The sequence below is a fragment of the Neoarius graeffei genome, chromosome 28 (assembly GCF_027579695.1).
Source record: "Neoarius graeffei isolate fNeoGra1 chromosome 28, fNeoGra1.pri, whole genome shotgun sequence".
Classification (NCBI taxonomy): Eukaryota; Metazoa; Chordata; class Actinopteri; order Siluriformes; family Ariidae; genus Neoarius; species Neoarius graeffei.
Genome location: NC_083596.1, coordinates 25,130,975 through 25,155,052, shown reverse-complemented (window position 1 = coordinate 25,155,052; position 24,078 = coordinate 25,130,975). Strand labels below are relative to the sequence as shown.

At 40.8% G+C, this 24,078-nt stretch overlaps 2 protein-coding genes and 4 non-coding genes across 6 annotated transcripts in view; 5 read left to right on the top strand and 1 right to left on the bottom strand.

Moving 5' to 3' along the window:
* Positions 1–1,943: 1,943 nt before the first annotated feature.
* Positions 1,944–18,790, top strand: rpl12 (ribosomal protein L12). Its single transcript, XM_060913235.1, has 7 exons — positions 1,944–2,092; positions 12,183–12,256; positions 12,555–12,653; positions 16,942–17,023; positions 18,211–18,297; positions 18,545–18,657; positions 18,740–18,790. Exons 1-7 carry the CDS (start codon positions 2,056–2,058, stop codon positions 18,743–18,745), a joined length of 498 nt encoding a protein of 165 aa, XP_060769218.1. The 5' UTR covers positions 1,944–2,055; the 3' UTR covers positions 18,746–18,790.
* On the top strand, positions 11,964–12,090 carry LOC132876195 (small nucleolar RNA SNORA65). The gene has a single exon (XR_009651931.1). It is a non-coding gene; the product is annotated as a small nucleolar RNA SNORA65 (small nucleolar RNA).
* Positions 12,333–12,459, top strand: LOC132876194 (small nucleolar RNA SNORA65). The gene has a single exon (XR_009651930.1). It is a non-coding gene; the product is annotated as a small nucleolar RNA SNORA65 (small nucleolar RNA).
* Positions 17,972–18,098, top strand: LOC132876196 (small nucleolar RNA SNORA65). Its single transcript, XR_009651932.1, has one exon. It is a non-coding gene; the product is annotated as a small nucleolar RNA SNORA65 (small nucleolar RNA).
* LOC132876197 (small nucleolar RNA SNORA65) lies at positions 18,332–18,458 on the top strand. The gene has a single exon (XR_009651933.1). It is a non-coding gene; the product is annotated as a small nucleolar RNA SNORA65 (small nucleolar RNA).
* A 2,710-nt stretch (positions 18,791–21,500) lies between the features above and the next one.
* The window catches only part of pole3 (polymerase (DNA directed), epsilon 3 (p17 subunit)), a 40,158-nt gene continuing 37,580 nt past the window's right edge, over positions 21,501–24,078 (bottom strand). Inside the window, exon 4 of the mRNA XM_060913303.1 lies at positions 21,501–22,296. Coding sequence (XP_060769286.1) covers positions 22,115–22,296 — 182 coding nt within the window. The 3' untranslated portion in view covers positions 21,501–22,114. The remainder of the gene's footprint in view (positions 22,297–24,078) is intronic.

Sequence of the window (24,078 nt, the reverse complement as noted above, 5' to 3'; positions counted from 1 at the left end):
GATTTTGACGTGCGCACATATTTAGTGGGAAGTCCACGCAGGTCTTTGTACATGAGGCCAGCGGCGCGGGAAGACATTGTCGGCAGGGGGTGCTGTGACGTGACCTGGGACATTTTTTTTGAAGGGGGGTCTGGGGGTCCTCCCCCAGAAAATTTTGTATTTCTTAGATGCAATTTCCTGCATTTTAACCAATCAGGCGTCCGAAATCCTTTTAAGCTTGCAATTGCAATATTTCGTTAAACTGCCTACTACTTATAGGCCTGATCGTGAGGGCTAGTATCAATCCTCAGGTGTTTGGGAGGGGGGGGGGGATTGAAAAAAGGATGTAATTCTCTTCTGAGACATAGTAACTATTAAGTATCAACTAACTAACTAACTAACTAACTCTTACTCTTCTCTACAGACGGTCGACTCGTACTCGCTTCCTGTTGTAATTTCGCGCGCTGAAAAGCTGAACGTCAACGTCACGACAAAAAAAATTCTGATGGTCCACTAGGCTACATATTAAGTTATGTTTTAATTAAATCCTTTTTTAAATAACTAAAATGTAGCCCTCATCATCCTACATCTAAAACATGACATAAAATCAGCAGAGCCAAATGAAAACAAATAAATAAACAAATATATTTTCACGTAAGTTTTATGTTCATGTCAGTTTTGAGGGTCCACCACCAGGGGGTGCTGCCGCACCCCCGGTTCCCGCGCCGGTGCATGAGGCCCCAGGTGTGTAATAGGAGAAAAACATATACGTAATCAATTCCGTTAATTATTTCCATTATATATCGAACATGAAAAAATATTTTTAACTTTGAAATCATGAATTGACACAGAGGAGTCAAAGTTGGAGGAGTCAGCCATTTTGTTAATGCGCCTCCCTCTGATCTGTGACGTCACTGAGCCCATGAAAACAGTGTTTACAAACAGATCACTGTGATTAGGAGTCCCGGCGGGTGGCTTGTATTCGATTCGTTTATATCCCGACCTTGTCAGCTGTCAGATTTATGTTCATGGACCCGGTAAGTTGGTAAATAATATTTATTTTTTTTTCTTTACCAAATTCTAACAGAAAACGAGAGCGCCCGAAAGGGAGAGCTGAGCCGCTTCACGCATGCGCAGTAGGCTTGGTAGGACAAATCCAAATAGGAGTCATTCAGGATTCAGCCATGTTTTTGCTCCGTGTTTTTACTCAACCAAAGTTATACAGTATTATGAGCTTTAAGTTGCATAAATAAAACCATTTGGTGAAACTTTGAAGAAGCGATTGTACTGGTTTTTTACCTTATTACCATGAAGCACTGAAGAGTTCTTTTCAGTGGCGGGCCGCATGACGTCACGCAGTAGATCAATATGGCGGAACGCATCTTCGCTGAGCTCAGCGCAAGCCCATATTATTAAAAGTTAAAAGATACTGTTATGCGGTCTGTTCTTTCTCTATAAATTCCATGATCGATTACTTCATATTTATCTATCTATTTGTGTTGATTTTGTACAAAAGTTGCCTTTTCCTTTAAAAAAAACCCCTAAATTATTTTAATTAAACCTGTGTTCTTTAAGAAACTAAATACATATTTGAAGCAGATTTCACCTGTACTTCTTTGCAGAATGTCCTCCAAGTTTAACACTAATTGTTTCCCTTGCAACTGTAAAATTAATCTTTGTCTTTCTTCCTGGTATTTAGGACATTGCAAAATAACATGATCTATAGACTCTGGGCTGTCACAGAATTCACATTTTCTATCTGCATGCTTTTTTATCATCACCAAAGAACTATTTAATCTTGTGTGTCCAAATCTCATTCTCAAAAAAAGCATCCTCCCCTTCCTTACTTCTGTTGGTATTTCTGCTCTTTCCCACTTTGTTCTGGATATGAAAACTCGTTCAAGTTCAGTCTCGCGGTGATCTCGCGATAGTTCGTCGCCCTATATGAACCCGCTCCACGGGCTGCTCAGTCCTTTTTCATTCCAGGTGGTGAAGGTGCAACGGTAATCGGTCGTCCCGAATCCGGGTTCATCCGACACCCTCACCAATTCAAGCCGAACTGAGCTCAGCGACAGCATGCCTCCTAAATTCGACCCCAACGAGATTAAAATCGGTATGTTTAAAAACAAAAACCCACACAAAAGAGAATGTTGAGATGGAGTGTTTGTGCGGTTTCTTCCCCACAGGCCTCGACTGTGACAAGGCCCCGGGTTCTGTTTGGGTTTATTATCCTGTACATTAATACGACTGTACTGTCCGTGCTAGTAGTTTGTATAGGAGGATATAGTGATTTTATTTATATATAATATATTTTTTTTAAATTCGAAGTTTTGAGCTGACGCGTTAGCAAGCTAGCTAACTAGCATGTAGCTAAGCTAACTAATTTTACCTTTGGACTGTATATTTTTTGCTTGAGTACCTAGCTACCCAACACCATATAAATGTCCAGCAGTGACATTTCTTTTGTTCTCTTTTCATTACCTCGTTTCTAGTTAAAGATTAGGTTTGTAATGATGTTGGGTGTAGAGCATGTGCTCGGCGCTGTGGAAAAGGGATCAGGACGCGAAGTCCAATGACCATTTCGTCCAATAGCTGAGGTATTTCTATCAATTATCTTATATTTCAGGTATTCGTTTGTTCGATAAAGAGTTCTCACGAGAAGAATTTTAAACTAGAATTCGAAGTGGAGTCAGAGCTCACGGCGAAGTCAAATTAAACAGGCACCTCCTTCGAAAGAGCTCTGTCTCGGGTTTGTTATTCGAGTACGTTTTCGGTTTTAATAACATCGTGACTCGTATTGGCTAATAAATATTATATTTATCGGCCTATTCGGTTTTTAGCCATGTTGAATGTAGTTTGTTTGGTCCACGGCAGGCGTCGCTTATCCACGCGAGACTTCGAAACGTGACGTGTAAGCGCCGCCATTTTGAAAACTTTTTTCCAAACGAAATGTTGCACAAAAACGAGTTTAAATGACGATTACTGCCTACTTTTTCAAGTTTTCCTGATTGCTATCAAAACAAACGCAACTTCCAGCTTGATTACATCAGCATTCGAAAGAGGGTGCGATTGGCAGATGATGGTCGCTTTCCCTGTGTCCGAAATCGCTCCCTACTCACTATATAGTGAGGTCAACATTCTGTAGTGCTGTCTGATGCCTTAGTGAGGATTATTTACACCCTGTATAGTGCACTCGAAGTATCACAATGCATCATGAAAAGTAGTGTACAACAATGGTCACTAACCAAAGCGTCATGCAGTTCGTCAAGCGTTCAGCAGTTGTGCTGAAAAGTCAAATTTGATTGATGGGAATTCCCTATGTAGGGAGTCGTGAGCGATTTTAGACACGGTTTGAGTTCCACTGTGTCTTAATTCCGTCCTACGATGTCTTAGTGAATCTCGTTTACGGCCATTGCTTTGACACGTGGTCCGATATATTTTATATAGCATATTTCACTCATAATTTGCTATAGCAGTGACAAAATAGATATCAAAAATGCGTTCCTATATTTAATAAAATGAGAAATAGAATCTCATCTCGTTATCTCTAGCTGCTTTATCCTGTTCTACAGGGTCACAGGCAAGCTGGAGCCTATCCCAGCTGACTACGGGCGAAAGGCGGGGTACACCCTGGACAAGTCGCCAGGTCATCACAGGGCTGACACACGGACAACCATTCACACTCGCATTCACACCTACGGTCAATTTAGAGTCACCAGTTAACCTAACCTGCATGTCTTTGGACTGTGGGGGAAACCGGAGCACCCGGAGGAAACCCACGGGGAGAGCATGCAAACTCCACACAGAAAGGCCCTCGCCGGCCACGGGGCTCGAACCCGGACTTTCTTGCTGTGAGGCGACAGCGCTAACCACTACGCCACCGTGCTGCCGAGAAATAGAATTTTGATTAAAAAAAGTTTGCCTTCAGTTGTCCTTAACTCATCCTAGGGTCAGCAAGTGGCATGGGCCTACATGGTTATGTCAGCGGTTATACTGTGGTGCTTGATTAAATTCCATTAACAATTCATCCTTTTTTTTCTGAACAAACGTGTAAATATAAAATAATTGATAGTTTGAATGAAATGACCTGTATTCGTGGAAAAGCCAACAGTGTAACAACTCAGGGCTTGGAGTGCTGGGAGTTTGGAGATGAGCTGATTCATCTTTCCACCGTTTCCAATCTGAATCATAATTTAATGTGACTTCTTGGGGGCAGTATGGTGTATAATATCATGGTTCTCAAAGACTTGGATGACGTCATGTTTAGCCCCCAGTGTATTTGCCCCATCGTTGGTTCAAAGTTTTAGCATTGCTTTGCCTTCTCAAATCAACAAAAGCCAAAAAACAAGTAGAAGTGAAACTTGTTTTGAGTGGTTTCGATTCTGTCTACATGCATGTCAAAGTTAATGATTTGGTCAGCAGCAACATCTTTATGACGTGCTTCAGTTCAGATCTTCATCGTACTTCGGATGAAGGATTATTGCTTGTGTTTAACATCTGATATGTGATGTGATTCCCCATACTAAAGACAGGAGGGACTCAATCACTCCAATTTTACCGGCAATTAATTATTCACATCAAACGATACTAAAGATGAGAACTTGACATGCTGAATTATCAGCGAACCAGAATCTTTCTTGGGAAGATGATCGCATGTTTAGAAACTTTGTATTTTAGAAAGCCCTTTGAAACTCTTCTGATCTGCATGCATTTTAAACACGCAAACCCTTGATTTGATTTGGTTAGGTACTCGGAGTTTCAGCTACTTTAGTTTACAGAAGTGAAGTGAAAAATCTAAAGTTCAAATGTTCCTTTTAAAAAAAGCTGTTCTGTTTTTAAATCTGGAATGATCCATATATGTGTTTTGATCAACTTTATTCACATTTAAACATGGGGCCTAAACAGGGCTCGAAATTAACTTTTTTTCTTTGTGTCCCCCAGTGGTCCCGAATTCTGTGTTGTATTGTCCCGAATGGAAGCAATAGTGTCCCCATTTTTTTCCTCTCTGAAATAACCAGTGGTTAATATTATCATATGAAGTTACTATTATATTTGTAACTATGCGATTTTGAACCCTTTATATCATTTTTACAATAAGCCACAAGACACAAGCGACACATGTCCTATACATCATCTACTTCAAAATTACAGTTATTGCATTTTCAGTTTATTAAACTTTGGCGATCTCACTGTATGAATAGATACCCGTTTATTTAAAGGGGCCAACTAGCTCATTCAGAAAATGTTTCAACTCACTACATCTGCAGTACACTTTAGTTGAAAATAAGACCCCTTTTATGTTCATTTCATCTACTTATACCTTGAATATCTGTTGGCACTTATAAGGCCAACTTATAATTTTCACCATTACTGTTACCCATTTTTATGAACTTTCCGTTATCCATTTTATGAACTTTCCGTTATCCATTTTTATGAACTTTCCGTTATCCATTTTTATGAACTTTCCGTTATCCATTTTATGAACTTTCCGTTATCCATTTTATGAACTTTCCGTTATCCATTTTATGAACTTTCCGTTGTCCATTTTATGAACTTTCGCTGCCGGGTGCAAATGTTAGCAACATCAGCATAGTGCCAGGTCCGAGCCTAGTTGTGCTGCTGACTGACTAAACTTTCTGCACTAGAAAGACACCAAGAAAACTCACTTATTCTGTTGAACGGTATCTTCCGTCAATATCATCCACATCATTCCTGTTGTATTTTATAACGTGTCTAACAGTGCTCATTAAGTTCATTCAGTTGCTAGCGTTGCCTGCAGACCAGGCGATGACACTTTGGATCCTGAAGGTCCCGGAGACGTTATGTCTGGGCTTTCAGTTTCTTCCCCGCGGTCGGTCTGCTTCAACCACTTAAGCATTTTTGTTCTGGCAAGAGTCGGCGCAGCGTGTGCGGTAGCAATTCCATTCCAAGTCCATATAATGCGGACACCGGCCGAAGATTCTCGAACAGAATGCGCTGCTCTGTAGCCTACGGATGCAGGTGCATCGAAAGTGTAGCTACTATGTATTTTTCGCTGTTAACGTTTTAAAATTAAAATTGACAAATTAGGTGAATGTCTACGTCTGTGTTACGGCTTTGTAAATAATATTAATGTAGAACTTTTTTTCTAGATCTGTTTTTTTCCATTGTCCCGGGATTGTCCCAGATATGATAATTTTGTGTCCCGATGACATTTTTTATGGTCCCCGGGACATCGGGACACCGTTAGTTTCGAGCGCTGGGCCTAAACACCTGATACGGAGTAGCATGATGCATGGACTTGCTAAGATGCTTCCAGCAAAACTGCAGTGACTTTGAGCTGCATTTAATGGTGGTTTTTGTGTAGTGTACAAAATTCCTATTGAATAGGATAGAATCTGTAAAGCGTTTTCACTAGAAGTACAGTTAGGTCCATATATATTTGGACACTGACACAAATTTTTTTTTTTTTTAACCTGTTTACTGAAACATATTCAAATCATAGTTATATAATGGACATGGGCATAAAGTCCAGACTTTCAGCTTTCATTTGAGGATATCCACATTAAAATTGGATGAAGGGTTTAGGAGTTTCAGCTCCTTAACATGTGCCACCCTGTTTTTAAAGGGGCCAAAAGTAATTGGACAATTGACTCAGGCTATTTCATGGGCAGGTGTGGGCAATTCCTTCGTTATGTCATTCTCAATTAAGCAGATAAAAGGCCTGGAGTTGATTTGAGGTGTGGTGCTTGCATTTGGAAGATTTTGCTGTGAAGAAAACATGCAGTCAAAGGAGCTCTCCATGCAGGTGAAACAAGCCATCCTTAAGCTGCGAAAACAGAAAAAACCCATCCGAGAAATTGCTACAATATTAGGAGTGGCAAAATCTACGGTTTGGTACATCCTGAGAAAGAAAGCAAGCACTGGTGAACTCATCAATGCAAAAAGACCTGGACGCCCACAGAAGACAACAGTGGTGGATGATCGCAGAATAATTTCCATGGTGAACAGAAACCTCTTCACAACAGCCAACCAAGTGAACAACACTCTCCAGGAGGTAGGTGTATCAATATCCAAATCTACCATAAAGAGAAGACTGCATGAAAGTAAATACAGAGGGTTCACTGCATGGTGCAAGCCACTCATAAGCCTCAAGAATAAAAAAGCTAGATTGGACTTTGCTAAAAAACACATGAAAAAGGCAGCATAGTTCTGGAAGAACATTCTTTGGACAGATGAAACCAAGATCAACCTCTACCAGAATGATGGAAAGAAAAAAGTATGGTGAAGGCGTGGTACAGCTCATGATCCAAAGCATACCACATCATCTGTAAAACATGGCGGAGGCAGTGTGATGGCTTGGGCATGCATGGCTGCCAGTGGCACTGGGTCACTAGTGTTTATTGATGATGTGACACAGGACAGAAGCAGCCGGATGAATTCTGAGGTATTCAGAGACATACTGTGTGCTCAAATCCAGCCAAACTGATTGGTCGGCGTTTCATAATACAGATGGACAATGACCCAAAACATAAAGCCAAAGCAACCCAGGAGTTTATTAAAGCAAAGAAGTGGAATATTCTTGAATGACCAAGTCAGTCACCTGATCTCAACCCAATTGAGCATGCATTTCACTTGTTAAAGACTAAACTTCAGACAGAAAGGCCCACAAACAAACAGCAACTGAAAACCGCTGCAGTAAAGGCCTGGCAGAGCATTAAAAAGGAGGAAACACAGCGTCTGGTGATGTCCATGAGTTCAAGACTTCAGGCAGTCATTGCCAACAAAGGGTTTTCAACCAAGTATTAGAAATTAACATTTTATTTACAATTATTTAATTTGTCAAATTACTTTTGAGCCCCTGAAATGAAGAGATTGTGTTTAAAAAATGCTTTAGGTCAGGGGTGTCCAAACTGATCCATAAAGGGCCTTGTGGCTGCAGGTTTTCATTCCAGCCATGCAGCAGCACACCTGACTTGGCTCATTCAATCAACTGAACTGTCTTCACACAGTCAAATACTCGCAGCCACACCCACCCTTGATTAAAGGGTGGGTGTGTCAGTTGATTGAATAAGCCAAATCAGGTGTGCTGCTGCATGGCTGGAATGAAAACCTGCAGCCACACGGCCCTTTATGATCAGTTTGGACACCCCTGCTTTAGTTCCTCACATTTTTATGCAATCATTTTGTTCAACCCACTGAATTAAAGCTGAAAGTCTGAACTTCAACTGCATCTAAATTGTTTTGTTCACAATTCATTGTGGTAATGTACAGAACCAAAATTAGAAAAAATGTTGCCTCTGTCCAAATATTTATGGACCTAACTGTATATTGATTGTGATGCATCACACACTCATGTTCACGGTGATCTAGTTTTCCATGAACTTGAAGAGATGCCAGCATACACAATTTGGGTGTTGTAGCTATGGATTTTAAGCACAGTTAGTGTTGCGTGTAGAGCTCAAAATAAGTTTTTCAACCGGTTTTGCCCATGTATCAAAAGAAATCAACACGTCTTCACACTGTTCCACACGTCCCGTATCTTTGTTAGCTGCGCTGTGATTGGCTGAGAGGTGATTTTAGTTTTTGCGGCCTCAAGACCCCCCAGCCGAATAGGAAGCCTTGCTTCACTCAGCTTCAGCTCGCTACTCTTTCTTGTTTGGCAATGTTGGCATTGCTGTTGATGGATTGTTTTGCCCACAGACCTAATCACAATGAGGTTTAGGAGGTTTTAAAAATGTATAAAGGAGACGTGCTGTAGAAACTCTTTGTTTTTGAAATGGGTGTCTGTGGCTTGGGAATGTACTGGTACTTTCAAAGACGACTGTAACAACCATAGATAGAAATTGGGTGGAAAGAACAGGCTGATTTACTTAAATGCATACATCTTGTGTAGACTTTCATTTATGGTACCTTTAACCCATAGTAATTGAATCAAGAAGATGGAGCCATCACCATAGTTACTCAGCAAACCCAGCCTGAAAGGAACGGGTAGTGGTGTCAGGGATAAAGTACACGTATGCTGCTAAAGATGCACAAATGCACCAGAGTCCGCATAATCCATGGCGAGTGAGCTTTCGTTGGATCGTGGAAAATCTGATGGGGATGGTGTAAATCTTGTGCTAGGACGTAGGCATATCGTATCTGCAGCAGGTCAGAAAGGTGACCAGCCTACACTCTGGGTTGTGCTGCTGGTTTGGTGTCTTTTTTTTTTTTTTTCCCTTTTTGTCTGATTCTCGTGTAAGCATGTAATACTGATGCAGCAACCATTATGTGTTTAGCTCAGATTCTACATGTTGGTTCTTGTCGAAAGATGTTAGCTTTGTGAGTTATTTACATATTTAACACTTAAATGTACAGCTGTAAAATAAGCATAAGAAAAAAAGAGCCAAGATGTTTAATGTAAGTGTTCTTCAGCCACCCCACCTAATACATTCTTATGTTTGCGTTAAGACTGAGGATCTCCTTGTCGATATGTCATTCTGTATTTGATTTTCTACACAAGTCTGAATAATATTGCGAAGTTGTGCAGTCCTGCTGAATTTGTATCAAGTGAAAGGTTCAGCATATGTTCTGATACACGTTTGATTTCATTGGAGGCACAAAATCACCAGTTGGAGTGAAGGGTTTAGTCCCGGCTCAGGATCCAGTTCTCACTTGTGTCTTGAGTTAATTAGCACGGTTTTAATTAGGGTGCAAATTAGAGCACGGTCACCGGTCCAGTGTACAGCAGCTAAGATTTTTACTCTTTCCGGTGTGTTTAAGGCACATAGCAGGAAGTACCTGTTTATTCAGGTAAATTTAGTACGTAGCAAAGAACTAGGTTTAACACACAGAGGTATTTGATCATAATTTTGCCCTCCACGACATCAGAAACAGTAATTTATCGGTTTTTAGAGTTGAGGGTTAGAGATGATGGAGTCTGCAGCCGTTTTACTGTGAGCGCTAACAAGTAACATCTTGCATTCAAATAGTTTAGGCCCATCATTGAATTGAATCAAGGTTGATTGTAATTTTACCTTCTAAGACACTAATAAGTCATTTATGAGACCTTTTACAATTAAACATTTCAAGTTATATACAATTGGTGGCCATATTGCTGCGACTGTGAACATCTGACTATAGGAAGCCCTAGCTGTGTTTCTTTGAGTGAATACGGGGGGACAATTTAAAAAAAAAAAAAAGGAAATCTTGTTTATTCTAGGACATTTTACGTAAGTCACATGAAAGTCAAAAGCTTCAAATTCAAACTTTCCCTTTAAAAAAAAACAAAAAAGCTGTCTAAATCTAGAATGATTAATCATTGATGCACGTTTGATCAACTTGATTCACATTCAAACTGGGGGTAAAACACCAGACACCCAAGTCTCAGAGCTTTACCTGATCTATAACGGTGTCTCACTTAAAGGGGAACTGAAGTCATTTTTAAACTTGCTTTATTTCTTAACGTGTTATTCAATTACATTTTCGGTTTTATTAACCTTATATCGTGACTCGTATTGGCATTACACTCATCAGCCTTTTTGTTTTTTAGCCATGTTGAATGTAGCTTGTTTAGTCCATGGCAGGCGTCGCTTATCTGTGCGATCTTCACAAGACTTGCGAGAGACTTCAAACGTGAAAACTTTTTACGCAGCGGCCTGATCGTTCCAATTTAGATTAATTTTGAGATTCATCAGTGATGGAGATTATTCCATATGACTTCGAACCAACGTGGAGTAGAGAAGAGTTGGAAAGACGGCTGGATAAGGACTAGTCCGTTGCGCTGGTATTTACCGTCGCACAAAACATGCCAGATCAGGCAGCTGGTGGGTTTTCAGAATGATAAATACGTGCATGTATTTTTGTGATGAATGCATATTATACTGAGCACATTTCCCATGTAATCCTCACTAAGGTTTCAGGCAGCACTACAAAATGGCGTCTCCACTATATATATTCACCTTTTATAGTGAGTAGGGAGCGATTTCGGACACAGGGAAAACTTCCGGCTGGATTACGTCAGCATTCGAAAGAGGGCGCACGCATCTTTTGACAAAGTTGGCAGATGTTCGTCACTTTGAGTTCCGCTGTAGGCTTTACTTCCGTCCTACGATGTCTCGCACAGGTCTCAGCAAATCTCGTTTACGGCCATTGCTTTGACATACGGACTGATGTATTACAGAGCATATTTCAAACACTCATAACTTGCTATAGCAGTGACAAAATAGCGATCAAAAATGCATTCCGATATTTAATAAAATGAGAGAATTTTCATGATAAAAAAAAAAATTGCCTTCAGTTCTCCTTTAAGCAGTTTCAGACAGCTCGTACAGTTTAGCGGTGGGATTCTGTGATCCAGTGAATGACACCCTGAGCTAAAAGGTTGTGCTGCAGCTTTTAAAAGAGGCTTCTTTGGCCTGGTGTCTGGCACAGATGCGTACCGAGCCAACTGGAGTGCAGTCTACAGCGTCCTGAACTTTCTGGAGGGAAAAAAAAAAAACAGTTTTGTGCAGGTGGGCTGATAGCCAGCATTGAGAGCGAAGTGTGACCACAGTGTGTCAAACGCGTCCTGAAGACGTTATTTACGTAGCACAGCTTGAGTGAATCATGAATTTTTGCTTGAAACTTGTGCATGGGGGGTTTGAGGTGACTTGAGACGAGTAATGGTGTTTTGGATTAACGTTGGTAAATTTTGTGCAGGTAAACTTATTAGGGACCTTAATCAATTAGATCAACCTTGATGAACTTTCAACCTCAAGGACTTAAAAAGGTGTGCGCTTTTGTAATGCAACCCTGCCTTGAAGGTTTGATACAAGTTTGACTGGAAATAATGAAGCTGTAACGGTACATCGTGCTGCAAGATATCGGAATAACGTGTTGAACGTGAGCTGCTGTTCACGTTCTTTTAGTGTGTTCAGTGAGAGAATAATTGCAGTGTGAACCTGCAGGCAAGTTTTCATCATTTATTTAGCATAAGGCATGAAGAGTACGAGATTCTGTACAGATGTTTAATTGATCAGCCTCCCGCCACTAGACCAGTCTGTGTGAGTGACTCGGTGTAATCCAGTGGAGGCTGAGAGAAAGCCAGCTCTAGGAAACAGGGCTGCTCAGTCTGATGGGTAACTCTGTGCCGAAAGGCCTGGAACACCGAATAAAGGGTTCTGTTTTGTGGTTCATCCTCTGCCAGACTGCACTAATCATTGCTTCTATTCCTGTGTGTGTTTTTTTTTAAATTTCTTCAGTGTACATGAGGTGCACAGGTGGAGAGGTCGGTGCCACTTCTTCTCTGGCCCCCAAAATCGGACCTCTGGGTCTGGTAAGTGACCTGATCGTATACTTTTTCTATTCCAGGGCTAGAAAATGGGTTCCGTTTGTGTCCTGTTGATAAGCCTCCCGCCACTATGCTAGTCTTTCCAAGTGACTTGGTGTAATCCAGTGGAGGCTGAGAGAAACCCAGCTCTAGGAAGCAGGGCTGCTCAGTCTGATGGGTAACTCTGTGCCGAAAGGCCTGGAACAAATGAAACCTGCATGTAACTCTAGTATTGCAATGAGAGCATAGATGAGGATTAAAAATGTTTTGCTAGTAATAATACTTCTGGTGCCGATTCCTCCAGTCTCCCAAGAAAGTGGGTGATGACATTGCCAAGGCTACCGGTGACTGGAAGGGGCTGAGGATCACCGTCAAACTGACCATCCAGAACAGACAGGCAGCGGTAAGTCTTCGTCGTGTCTTCAAACACTTAATTTGGAAGAAAACGATTTTTCATACGATCGCATGTTGTCTGAGCGAACACAGTCCAGCTTTTGTGGTTCTGGTCAATAAAAGTTGAAATCCTTCAGCTTTAGGATGAATGTGCGTGTTATTGAATAACTTTAAAGTGAATGTAATGCCCCTAAACCCCACTTGGACAAAGCAACAATCATTATGTTGATTGACCATGTGTTTTCGAACCATAGCTGATCCAAAAGGCACAAATTAATGGAAAATCAGCCGATTTTCACGGTGCGTGATGTCACACGTGTAACAGTTCAGGTGTCCGTTTCGTTCCCGTGCGCAGCAGTGGTTAGAACAGTCACGATATGGAGTCAAGTTTTGGAGAGAATTCTGAGAGCGATTGGTATTCTTGTATGTCGGATGAAGGGGCAGGTGATTATCAAGGATATTCCGGAGTAAATGGTTATTTTTTCAAGTCCCCAAGACAAGAAATTGCCAGTTCATTCAGTTCACGACAGTCTTCCTCTGTAGTGCGTGCGAAATGGAGAGATACTCAGAACGCGGTGATTACCTTTCATCATGTTTTCCTGAACAAAAGTAAAAACAAATAGTCTTGCAATATTGCAAGCTGAGCGCATTTAACACATTTCAGTTAATAATTAGATTGTGTGCATCAGATATAAGCGTGTAAATGCTGCTCATAATCCTGCACCCTGTGATAACGGGAATCGAACTGTCCAAATGTCAGATCGTATGCCGTTTATTAAATCAGTGGGTTTCTTTTTTTGCTCCAGTAATTCCCATGTGGTCGTTCTGGTGGTGGTGAACACTTGATGAATCAGACTTATTATTAGTAGGCGACACGAAATCTGCCCACTTCGTTTGGACAAACCTCACCCACTTGCTTTAGATTAGTGTCATTTCTTGCAAATTCCTGCACTGAATGTCCTGTTGTATATGGATTTGAACAGCCAAACACAACGCAATACTTTCCCATCATTATTTTTATAAGATTCCAACAATATCTAATTTCGGCGAGTAAACAAGCACGGAGTCAGATGAACCGAAATGACCCAGATAACCGGGGGTCCACGCGTGACGTCACGCGAGATTAGCCCTGGGGCAAGGCTGCCTTTTTCCAGGATCCAGAAGCCGCAATTTATTGATAGTTTTGTGCTTGATGATAAAATAAATTTATATTATTTCCCCCCTGCTTTATTAATTCATTTTGGTCGTTACTAACGATATATATTCATTTTAATGCATTACAATAAGGCATTACATACACTTTAAAGAAATCTAAAATTACCTGATGTACCAGCGTTATAAAGTCTTCCAGATTTACCCGGAAATTTGACAAAACTCTTGGAAATTTCCGGTTTTTCGAATGGAGAAATGTATTTTTCGGATTTTTCGCGTTCCGTTTCATACAGTAGAAATTCGGTTTTGCGATCGCGTGGCTTGTTTACGTTCGGCGACAGGGCACCGCCGTTTTTGTAGTCTCGCAGTGCTTGCTGGTGTGTAGGAGACCTACAGTGGTGCTTGAAAGTTTGGTAACTCTTTAGAATTTTCTATATTTTTGGATAAATATGACCTAAAACAACATCAGATTTTCACACAAGTCCTAAAAGTAGATAAAGAGAACCCAGTTAAACAAATGAGACAAAAATACTATATTTGGTCATTTATTTATTGGGGAAAATGATCCAATATTACATATGTGCGTGGCAAAAGTATGTGAACCTCTAGGATTAGCAGTTAATTTGAAGGTGAAATTAGAGTCAGGTGTTTTCAATCAATGGGATGACAATCAGGTGTGAGTGGGCACCCTGTTTTATTTAAAGAACAGGGATCTATCAAAGTCTGATCTTCACAACACGTTTGTGGAAGTGTGTCATGGCACGAACAAAGGAGATTTCTGAGGACCTCAGAAAAAGCATTGTTGATGCTCATCAGGCTGGAAAAGGTTACAAAACCATCTCTAAAGAGTGTGGACTCCACCAATCCACAGTCAGACAGATTGTGTACAAATGGAGGAAATTCAAGACCATTGTTACCCTCCCTAGGAGTGGTCGACCAACAAAGATCACTCCAAGAGCAAGGCGTGTAATAGTCGGCGAGGTCACAAAGGACCCCAGGGTAACTTCTAAGCAACTGAAGGCCTCTCTCACATTGGCTAATGTTCATGAGTCCACCATCAGGAGAACACTGAACAATAGTGTGCATGGCAGAGTTTCAAGGAGAAAGCCACTGCTCTTCAAAAAGAACATTGCTGCTCATCTGCAGTTTGCTAAAGATCACGTGGACAAGCCAGAAGGCTATTGGAAAAATGTTTTGTGGACAGATGAGACCAAAATAGAACTTTTTGGTTTAAATGAGAAGTGTTATGTTTGGAGAAAGGAAAACACTGCATTCCAGCATAAGACCCTTATCCTGTCTGTGAAACATGGTGGTGGTAGTATCATGGTTTGGGCCTGTTTTGCTGCATCTGGGCCAGGACGGCTTGCCATCATTAATGGAACAATGAATTCTGAATTATACCAGCGAATTCTAAAGGAAATGTCAGGACATCTGTCCATGAATTGAATCTCAAGAGAAGGTGGGTCATGCAGCAAGACAACGACCCTAAGCACACAAGTCGTTCTACCAAAGAATGGTTAAAGAAGCATAAAGTTAATGTTTTGGAATGGCCAAGTCAAAGTCCTGACCTTAATCCAATCAAAATGTTGTGGAAGGACCTGAAGCGAGCAGTTCATGTGAGGAACCCCACCAACATCCCAGAGTTGAAGCTGTTCTGTACGGAGGAATGGGCTAAAATTCCTTCCAAGCCGGTGTGCAGGACTGATCAACAGTTACCGCAAACGTTTAGTTGCAGTTATTGCTGCACAAGCGGGTCACACCAGATACTGAAAGCAAAGGTTCACATACTTTTGCCACTCACAGATATGTAATATTGGATCATTTTCCTCAATAAATAAATGACCAAGTATAATATTTTTGTCTCATTTGCTTAACTGGGTTCTCTTTATCTACTTTTAGGAATTGTGTGAAAATCTGATGATGTTTTAGGTCATATTTATGCAGAAATATAGAAAATTCTAAAGGGTTCACAAACTTTCAAGCACCACTGTATGCTTATATACATACCTCATGTCATGTGAATGCGATTTTATCGCGATATCGTGCTTTAGAAAACGCGGTCTTTCTTTTGTGTAACTATTTAATATCAGTTGAATTATTATTTTCTAAACATGTATGCAGTATTGCACATAAGATGTGACAGCATCACTTTATATAAGTTTTGACATCCAATAGTGAAAATTCTGAATTTAGAACAATGCACTCCTGAAAATTACTCATTAACTAGGGGAATTAAATTTGATATTTTTGACATGCTAATCATTAATGTACATGAAAGAAAAAGGCTTAAAAGTTATTTGTGTTAGTGAAAATAAGTACTAAAATGCGCTAGAATGCAGGGTTTTGCATGTTATGTTATTAAAAAGATTTTTGGGGGGATGTTGCCCCCCGACTGCCCCATCTTAGTTTGACTTTCAAAAGTTGAGGATTTTTTTTCTTTGCTCCACTTTCATTTCTATAGCTTTCAAATTATCTTTCCAGAAGTGACTCTGGGTGTAAAATTGAGGTTCACGATCCGTTGTCTGTTGCTGAGTAATCATAGCTGAATCGTATACTCCTACTGGAAATGATTAGAGAAACAGCTTCAGCTTGGGTTGTGGAAAATTTGGCCAAATGGAATCAAAGAAAAATACTTTTATTGAATCGGTTCATAAAAGCTGTCAGTTGGCAGAGTGATCCAGTCCATCAATCACAGGGTCTTTTTTTTTTTTACACAGTTCTGATACAACACAGAACACCTTTTTTGACTATGCCAATAATCTCATTGGCGGTCTCACACCACTCATCAGATTTTCACTAATGCTTTTCAGTGGACAGTACATCTCGTACCTTTTCATACAACGTTTCCATCAATATTTCTAAACCCTTAATATTTAAAAAAAAAAAAAATTCAGAATGACTTTGCAAAATATTTGGCAATAACAACCTGTCGGTTAAATCAGTCTCAATTTCTTTACTTATTTACTTTGAACATGAACTTGATTTTTGATACATTGTTTAATGAATGACACAATACTGTGTGTGATTACATATGAAAAGCACCATACTTACACATCGGTCTGAGTGTGCTGTAATGCTCCAATAGTGGAATCTGTTCATTGTTGCAGTGTTTATAGAGGTTTTTTTTTTTTTTTTTGTTCCTGCAGATCGAGGTGGTGCCTTCTGCCTCTGCCCTCATCATCAAGGCCCTGAAGGAGCCTCCTCGTGACAGGAAGAAGGTCAAGAATAGTAAGTAGCCCTGTTTTACTAGTGCTTCACTTCATTCGTGTCCTAACTAGGCTTGTGCAATGCAGTCGTCCCTACACAAACTTCTGCTGCTGTGAAGTTCAGTAATGTTGAATCTGAACAAGTTTACCACGGAAATGTTGCTCTCCTTTAAAGCTAAATGGCCTTTTGATTTCATAAAATCTGTGAAATTGAGTTCCTTTTGAAATGTAGTCATTGTGATGTATATGTTTATTTCTGTAGTATCTCAAAACATCAGGCCAGTCTGTGGCTGGGAAGTAATTTAATTTGAGGGGATTCCCGAGCAAATAATGTGCATGAAATCGCTCGCTTCGCACAGTCAAGCAGACACAGGAAGTCCGTGCACTGACGGTTCCATCATTGTCGCTAAACAGCTGATCACACCGAAGTGCTCGCTGACTGCTGATATTTATTAGTTTGGTCCTGCGTTTCCTTTCCTCTGCAACATATAACGTCTTTTCTTCTCGCTTTGTTACTGTAGTCAGTCTTTCACGTTTCATTCGCACACTCGCGTCCTCCATTTTTCTCTCCTGTTTCAAATTTGTATCCCACAATGCCTTGCATGAACGGGGAAAGCCCACCACGTGATGCATGATGTAGTATCTTGAATTGGGTCATGGTGAAGCAGGAAAAATTAGCGGAGCGTTTAGGGCCACGTGGCCCAAAATTCATTAATTGTTCTATTTTTAAAAACCCTAATAAAATTGGATTCTGTGATTTTGAATTCAGTAGCTTTCAGTCCACTCAACAAAAATACCTGGGTGTTAGGGGGAAATTCTTTTTATGACCTAAACTTGAAAAATCTGAAAGGCAGTCTACCTTTAAATGGTAAAATACATTAACTAATTAAACAAGTTAATCATAAGCTGTGAGCAGGAGTGAAAAATCAGCATTGCACAACCCTCGGTCCTAGTTTGTGCACATCAGCCTCCCGCCACTAGACCAGTCTGTGTGAGTGACTCGGTGTAATCCAGTGGAGGCTGAGAGAAAGCCAGCTCTAGGAAGCAGGGCTGCTCAGTCTGATGGGTAACTCTGTGCCAAAAGGCCTGGAACAAATCGCCTGCAGGTTTAACAGTTGATCAGTATACAGTCTGGTCTCAAGTAATTGGATGTTGATGGTAAACAAATGCAAGTATGGACTAGCTCTAACTGTGGCCCTTTCCTTACAGTTAAGCACACCGGCAGCATTCCCTTCGATGAGGTCGTCAACATCGCCCGAATCATGAGGCCACGCTCTATTGCCAGGGAGCTCTCAGGTGTGTATACATTTTGATCTGTGTAACGCAGCCTCCTGCCACTAGACCAGTCTGTGCGAGTGACTCGGTGTAATCCAGTGGAGGTTGAGAGAAAGCCAGCTCTAGGAAGCAGGGCTGCTCAGTCTGATGAGTAACTCTGTGCCAAAAGTCCTGGAACAGCTTTTCAAATCGCTTCTCATACTGACTGTTGGAACGCTTTCAGAACTGACAGGTGAGATTAAACTAACAGTTTGTGCCGTCTCCTCAGGAACCATTAAGGAGATTCTGGGCACGGCTCAGTCTGTTGGCTGCACCGTCGATGGCCGCCTACCCCATGATGTCATTGATGACATCAACAGCGGCAAACAGGAGTGCCCATCTGTAAGTACAGGACGCATGTTCTCTGATTTATATTTTCCTTTGCGCACCAAGTAGTAAATTTACTTTTTTTTTTCTTTTTTAGGATTAAACGGCTGACAAAGGAATGGAAAATAAAACTTGCTACATAAATAAATTGTGGTGTTTGTGTGGTTTTTACATTATCGGATGAAAGATGGTCCCAAAAGATGAAATTGAAACTTTGGTTTTGTCATGCTTTCAGTTTCTGATCCACTTCTAGTGGACAGTTAGGTAACGATTTTCATTTGCAGAGAAAACCCAACTAGGCTAATACTGTATATGTACACGAAGAAGCTGCTGGTTACTCAGTAGTGAATTGTCACACCAGCTAACATGAATTGTTGGTTGTAAGACTTTGTAGGGTCCTCTTCTGTTGGGTGCAAGGAAACTTGTCAGAACAACTAGAATATCATGAAAAAGCTCAATATTGTCCATCGGCTATTTAATAAAGTGAATTATTTACTCATTACAGGTAAACTCCAATGTTTCAAGCATTTTTTTTTTTTTAATTTTGATAATTATGACCTAATACTGTGCATCTGTCAGTCTAGTTCAGTACATGCATCCATGGTCATGAGGAAGACTGCTGTGATTTGACAGTTGTCCAGAAGACAATCATCGACACCCTTCACAAGGGGAGGGTAAGCCACAGGAGGTCATTGCTGAAAAAGCTGGCTGGAAAAGGTGCACAAGCAATAGGGATGACTGCAGCCTTGAGAGGATTGTCAAGTTCAAGAACTTGGGAAAGCTTCACACGGAGTGGATTGAAGCTGGTGTCAGTGCATCAAGAGCCACAACATGCGTCTTCAGGAAAGGGGCTACAGCAGTCACATTCCTAATATCAAGCCCCTCCTGAACCAGAGACAATGTCAGAAGCGTCTTACCTGGGCTGAGGAGAGAAAAAAATGGTCTGTTCACTGGTCCAAAGTCCTCTTTTCAGATGAAAGTAAATTTTGCATTTCATTTGGAAATCAAGGTTGTAAAGTCTGGAGGAAGAGTGGAGAGGCACAGAATCCAAGGTGTTTGAAGTCCAGCGTGAAGTTTCCACAGTTATTTATTTGGGGTGTGATGTGATCTGATGGTGTTGGTCCACTGCATTTTAGCAGGTCCAAAGTCAACGCACCCGTCTACCCGGAGATTTTAAAGCACTTCATGCTTCTATCTGCTGACAGGATTTATGGGGATGTCGATTTCCTTTTCCAGCAGGATTTAGCATCTGCCTACAGTGCCAAAACGATGCCAAGCCAAGCAGCCTTTGTCACACTTAAGCCCACAGTGAAATTTAACCTCTGCATTTAATCCCTCTGAAGGAGTGAACACGCACACCCAGGGAGCAGTTGTGGGTCAGGTGTCCTTGCTGAAAGGCACCTCAGGCCAGGGCTGCCCCATGTTAACCTGACTGTGTACAAAATGGTTTGTTCATCATCATGATATTGTGCTTGATTAGTCAGCCAACTTACTTGAGCTGAACCCCAGAGTGCATCAGGTATTATGAAGAGGGAGATGAGAAACAGATGAGCTGAAAGCTGCTATTAAAGCAACCTGGGCTTCAATAACACCCCAGCAGTGCCACAGGCTGATGCAGTCATTCATGGTGAAGGAGCCCCAGTCAACTATTGAGTGTATAAATGAACATCCAGAAATGTTCAACTCTGAAAAGTATTAAACCTTTTTTGATTGATCTAAGGAAATATTTTAATAATTTGAGATGCTGGATTTCTGATTTTTCTGGGCTGTAAGCTATTACATCTAATAAACGTGAATGTAACTGAACTTGGGGGGGAAATAAACCTTTTCCCTTGATATTCTAAGTGAGATGTGCTAGTACAGTGTATATATTTGTACATGCATGTTGCTTAAAGAAAGATGCAAAACCTTTGCATCTTGCCTTTTTACTTCAATAAACATGGCCATATGATTGCTCACAGCCATATTACTGTCTCATCCAATCAGCTGAAGGTGGTGATTACCTCACCCGCGATGGAGTAAGCGGAGCAAGGTCTTGCCATCAGTGCAGTTTGTTAACAATCTAGTGTCTAGACAGTTGCACCGATTGACTCCAAACGTTCAGGGTAGGTGGGGAAAGGTCAACCTTTCTATCAAAATCATTTTCCATTACAACTCAAAACCAGTTGCCAATAGACAGATATTTACCATTATGAGTGTATAGGAACTCCCCTACGGCCTTTCGTTTGGTACCATGATCTTTGACCTTGAAAGCTCAAACTCAAGGTCACGGATTTCCAGAGGGCTAACTTAAATGGTTGATGGTAGACAGATATTTACCATTATCAACTTAGTGCCATATGGGATTTCATTTGGCACCATGATCTTTGACCTTGAAAGGTCAAACTGAAGGTCATGGGTTTTCAAAGGGCTATAACTTTAAAATGGTTCATGATAGCCAGATGTTTACCGTTATCAACATAAGTCCCATATGAGCTTTCAGTTGCTGATATGACCAACGACCTTGAAGTGGCAAACTCAAGGTCATGGATTTTCATAGGACTATAACCGGACAGCTGATGATTAAGAAATATGACCATTATCAACATATAAAATAAGTGCTGCTGGGTGAGGTTTGTTTTGCCTGGCAACACGTTTTCTTTAAAACTATCCTGGGTTCAAGAAAGAAGTTAGATGAATGAAATGTAACTTTATTAGCCATCCGAAAGGACCATATTATTGACTAAGATCTAGTTTAACCGAGCTTAAACACAACTCTAAACAACTGCAGCCAATATTTAATTCCTACGTTAATGGATGATCAAAATGATCCGTGTTTCATTACTTTGAATACAATTCACCACACAGTGCAACATGTAAACATTTCCACAAAAATCTTTTAATATGAAAAAGACAGCCTGACCGAGTTCTACAAAAGTACAAATTTATTCAACAGTATTAAAACACCTCGCAGCCTGATGCCAGCAAAGCCCTGGCCCAAACGTGAAGAAACTATCAAAAACATCTTTGTCTCCGTTTCAACAATGCATTTTCCACATTCCCGGAATTTTTTTTTTGAATGTGCTGCCAGAATTTCCTGGACAATTTATTCCAAGATGAAGCACCAAAAGACCCAAAAATTTCAGAATGTACATGCAGACCCGCACTCGCTCTGTTTAAGCTCCAGGAACGCGGATATGGTCAACTTTAATTTCTAGGCTTAGCTGTGCAGGTGAAGAGACCAAGTATACTGCTGCTGAGAAGACTGGGACAACGAGAACTTGGAACATGGACACATCCTATAAACAGGATCGAGATGGGAACAAGGTCACCTTCTCTTAATCCTCTGTCCCTAATGGTTTTTTTTTTTCATAGAGATCAATTTCTGGCCGTTTGTTTCTCTTTCTTTTCCTCTGCAAAGTCGACACACAACTAGAGTACGTTTATGAACCAGGGCAGGTCGAAAACTGTGCTGAACTTCTGCCATCCCCACTCAGTTCTCCACATCCTCCTCCTCTCCATCATTCTCTCCGTCCTGCTCATCCTCCATGTGTTCTTCTTCATCCTCTTCTTCCTCTCTGCTCTTGTCGGTTTCCTCCGTGCCGTTCTTCTTCTCTTTATCCTTACGTTTCTGTTCCGATGCCTCTTTTTTCCCCTTCTGGCCCTTTTTGTAGGCTGTTGACAGACAGCAACTGACATGTTTAGAGACAAGTGATGCTGAAGAAATGGATTTTAACAGAACATCAACACAACAACCATTTGACAAGAAGTCTGTTGCAATTTAGAATGCTTAAATCCGTTTCTAAACTTAGAATTAGTGTAAAAAAAAAAAAACATTTCAAAATAAATACAATTTTAAAGACAACTTGGACACACAAATGGAAATTTTGTTTCTACATTTCAAACCTGTGTACATTTTTCCTGCTAAACTGGTAATTTTTAACCTAGCATACGTTTTAATTGCTAAATCAGTTCACCTCAGACAGCAGCCGGCATTAAAGGAACAGTCCACCATACTTCCATAATGAAATATGCTCTTATCTGAATTGAGACGAGCTGCTCCGTACCTCTCCGAGCTTTGCGCGACCTCCCAGTCAGTCAGACGCGCTGTCACTCCTGTTAGCAATGTAGCTAGGCTCAGTATGGCCAATGGTATTTTTTGGGGCTGTAGTTAGATGCGACCAAACTCTTCCACGTTTTTCCTGTTTACATAGGTTTATATGACCAGTGATATGAAACAAGTTCAGTTACACAAATTGAAATGTAGCGATTTTCTATGCTATGGAAAGTCCGCACTATAATGACAGGTGTACTAACACCTTCTGCGCGCTTCGGCAGCGCATTGATACGGAGCTCAGATATCAATGCGCCGCCGAAGCGCGCAGAAGGTGTTAGTACGCCTGTCATTATAGTGCGGACTTTCCATAGCATAGAAAATCGCTACGTTTCAATTTGTGTAACTGAACTTGTTTCATATCACTGGTCATATAAACCTATGTAAACAGAAAAAACGTGGAAGAGTTTGGTCACATCTAACTACAGCCCCAAAAAATACCATTGGCCATACTGAGCCTAGCTACATTGCTAACAGGAGTGACAGCGTGTCTGACTGACTGGGAGGTCGCGCAAAGGTCGGACAGGTACGGAGCAGCTCGTCTCAATTCACATAAGAGCATATTTCATTATGAAAGTACGGTGGACTGTTCCTTTAAACATTACAAACTGCTCATTTAACACAACTACTTTACTTGTTTTTAATCAATAAATCTAATAAAGACAATATCAGGTTTTTTTAAAACCTGGGCCCCATTTTTTTCCTCTTTGTTTACACATTTAATTCTTCGTTTGGACGGGACGTCATAGCAAAGTATGCACGAGGCTTTGAACCAGAAGTCGGCCATGTTGGAGGATATACACAAACTCACACAGCGCACATTATACTCGAGAAGTTGTTACGCTCCAGAATTCCTTTAGTTTCTTTGCTATGCCAACTCTTTGTGCTGTAACTGGACGCGAGCACAACTCTATTCGAAACAAGGGGACTTTAAGTTCTTTAGAATTCCAGCAATTATAAATGATCAAGGAGACAAAAAACAGTTGTCCACGGAGCGTAGACGTCAACGGCTGTCCAACATAAACCTGGCTGATCTAAACGATGAGAAAGCAAAAGCCACACGAGTCTGCAGTGAACATTTTATCATCAACTATGAACTAGTTATTAATGAAAGGTCACAATATAGAAGAAATATTAGATCGTTTAATAGCCTGGTCGTGCAGAAACTCGCAGTGATCCGACAATCAAAGGCTTCTGCGATTATTTCATTTTAAAAAGAGCTGGATATCATTTTTAATGATGCTTTGATTTTGATTTTTCCTTATTCATTCAGGAACCCAGCTGATCTCTACAATTTTATGGATCAAGACTGTGCTCCGACACAAAATATGGGCTGCAACAAA

What these genes read in the sequence shown, in the direction of transcription:
- rpl12 (XM_060913235.1), top strand. Translation starts at nt 2,056, where the DNA reads ATGCCTCCTAAATTCGACCCCAACGAGATTAAAATCG. An exon ending in AAATCGGACCTCTGGGTCTG is followed by an intron (nt 12,257 to 12,554) that starts GTAAGTGACCTG and finishes CGATTCCTCCAG; the next exon opens with TCTCCCAAGAAAGTGGGTGA. An exon ending in TCCAGAACAGACAGGCAGCG is followed by an intron (nt 12,654 to 16,941) that starts GTAAGTCTTCGT and finishes TTGTTCCTGCAG; the next exon opens with ATCGAGGTGGTGCCTTCTGC.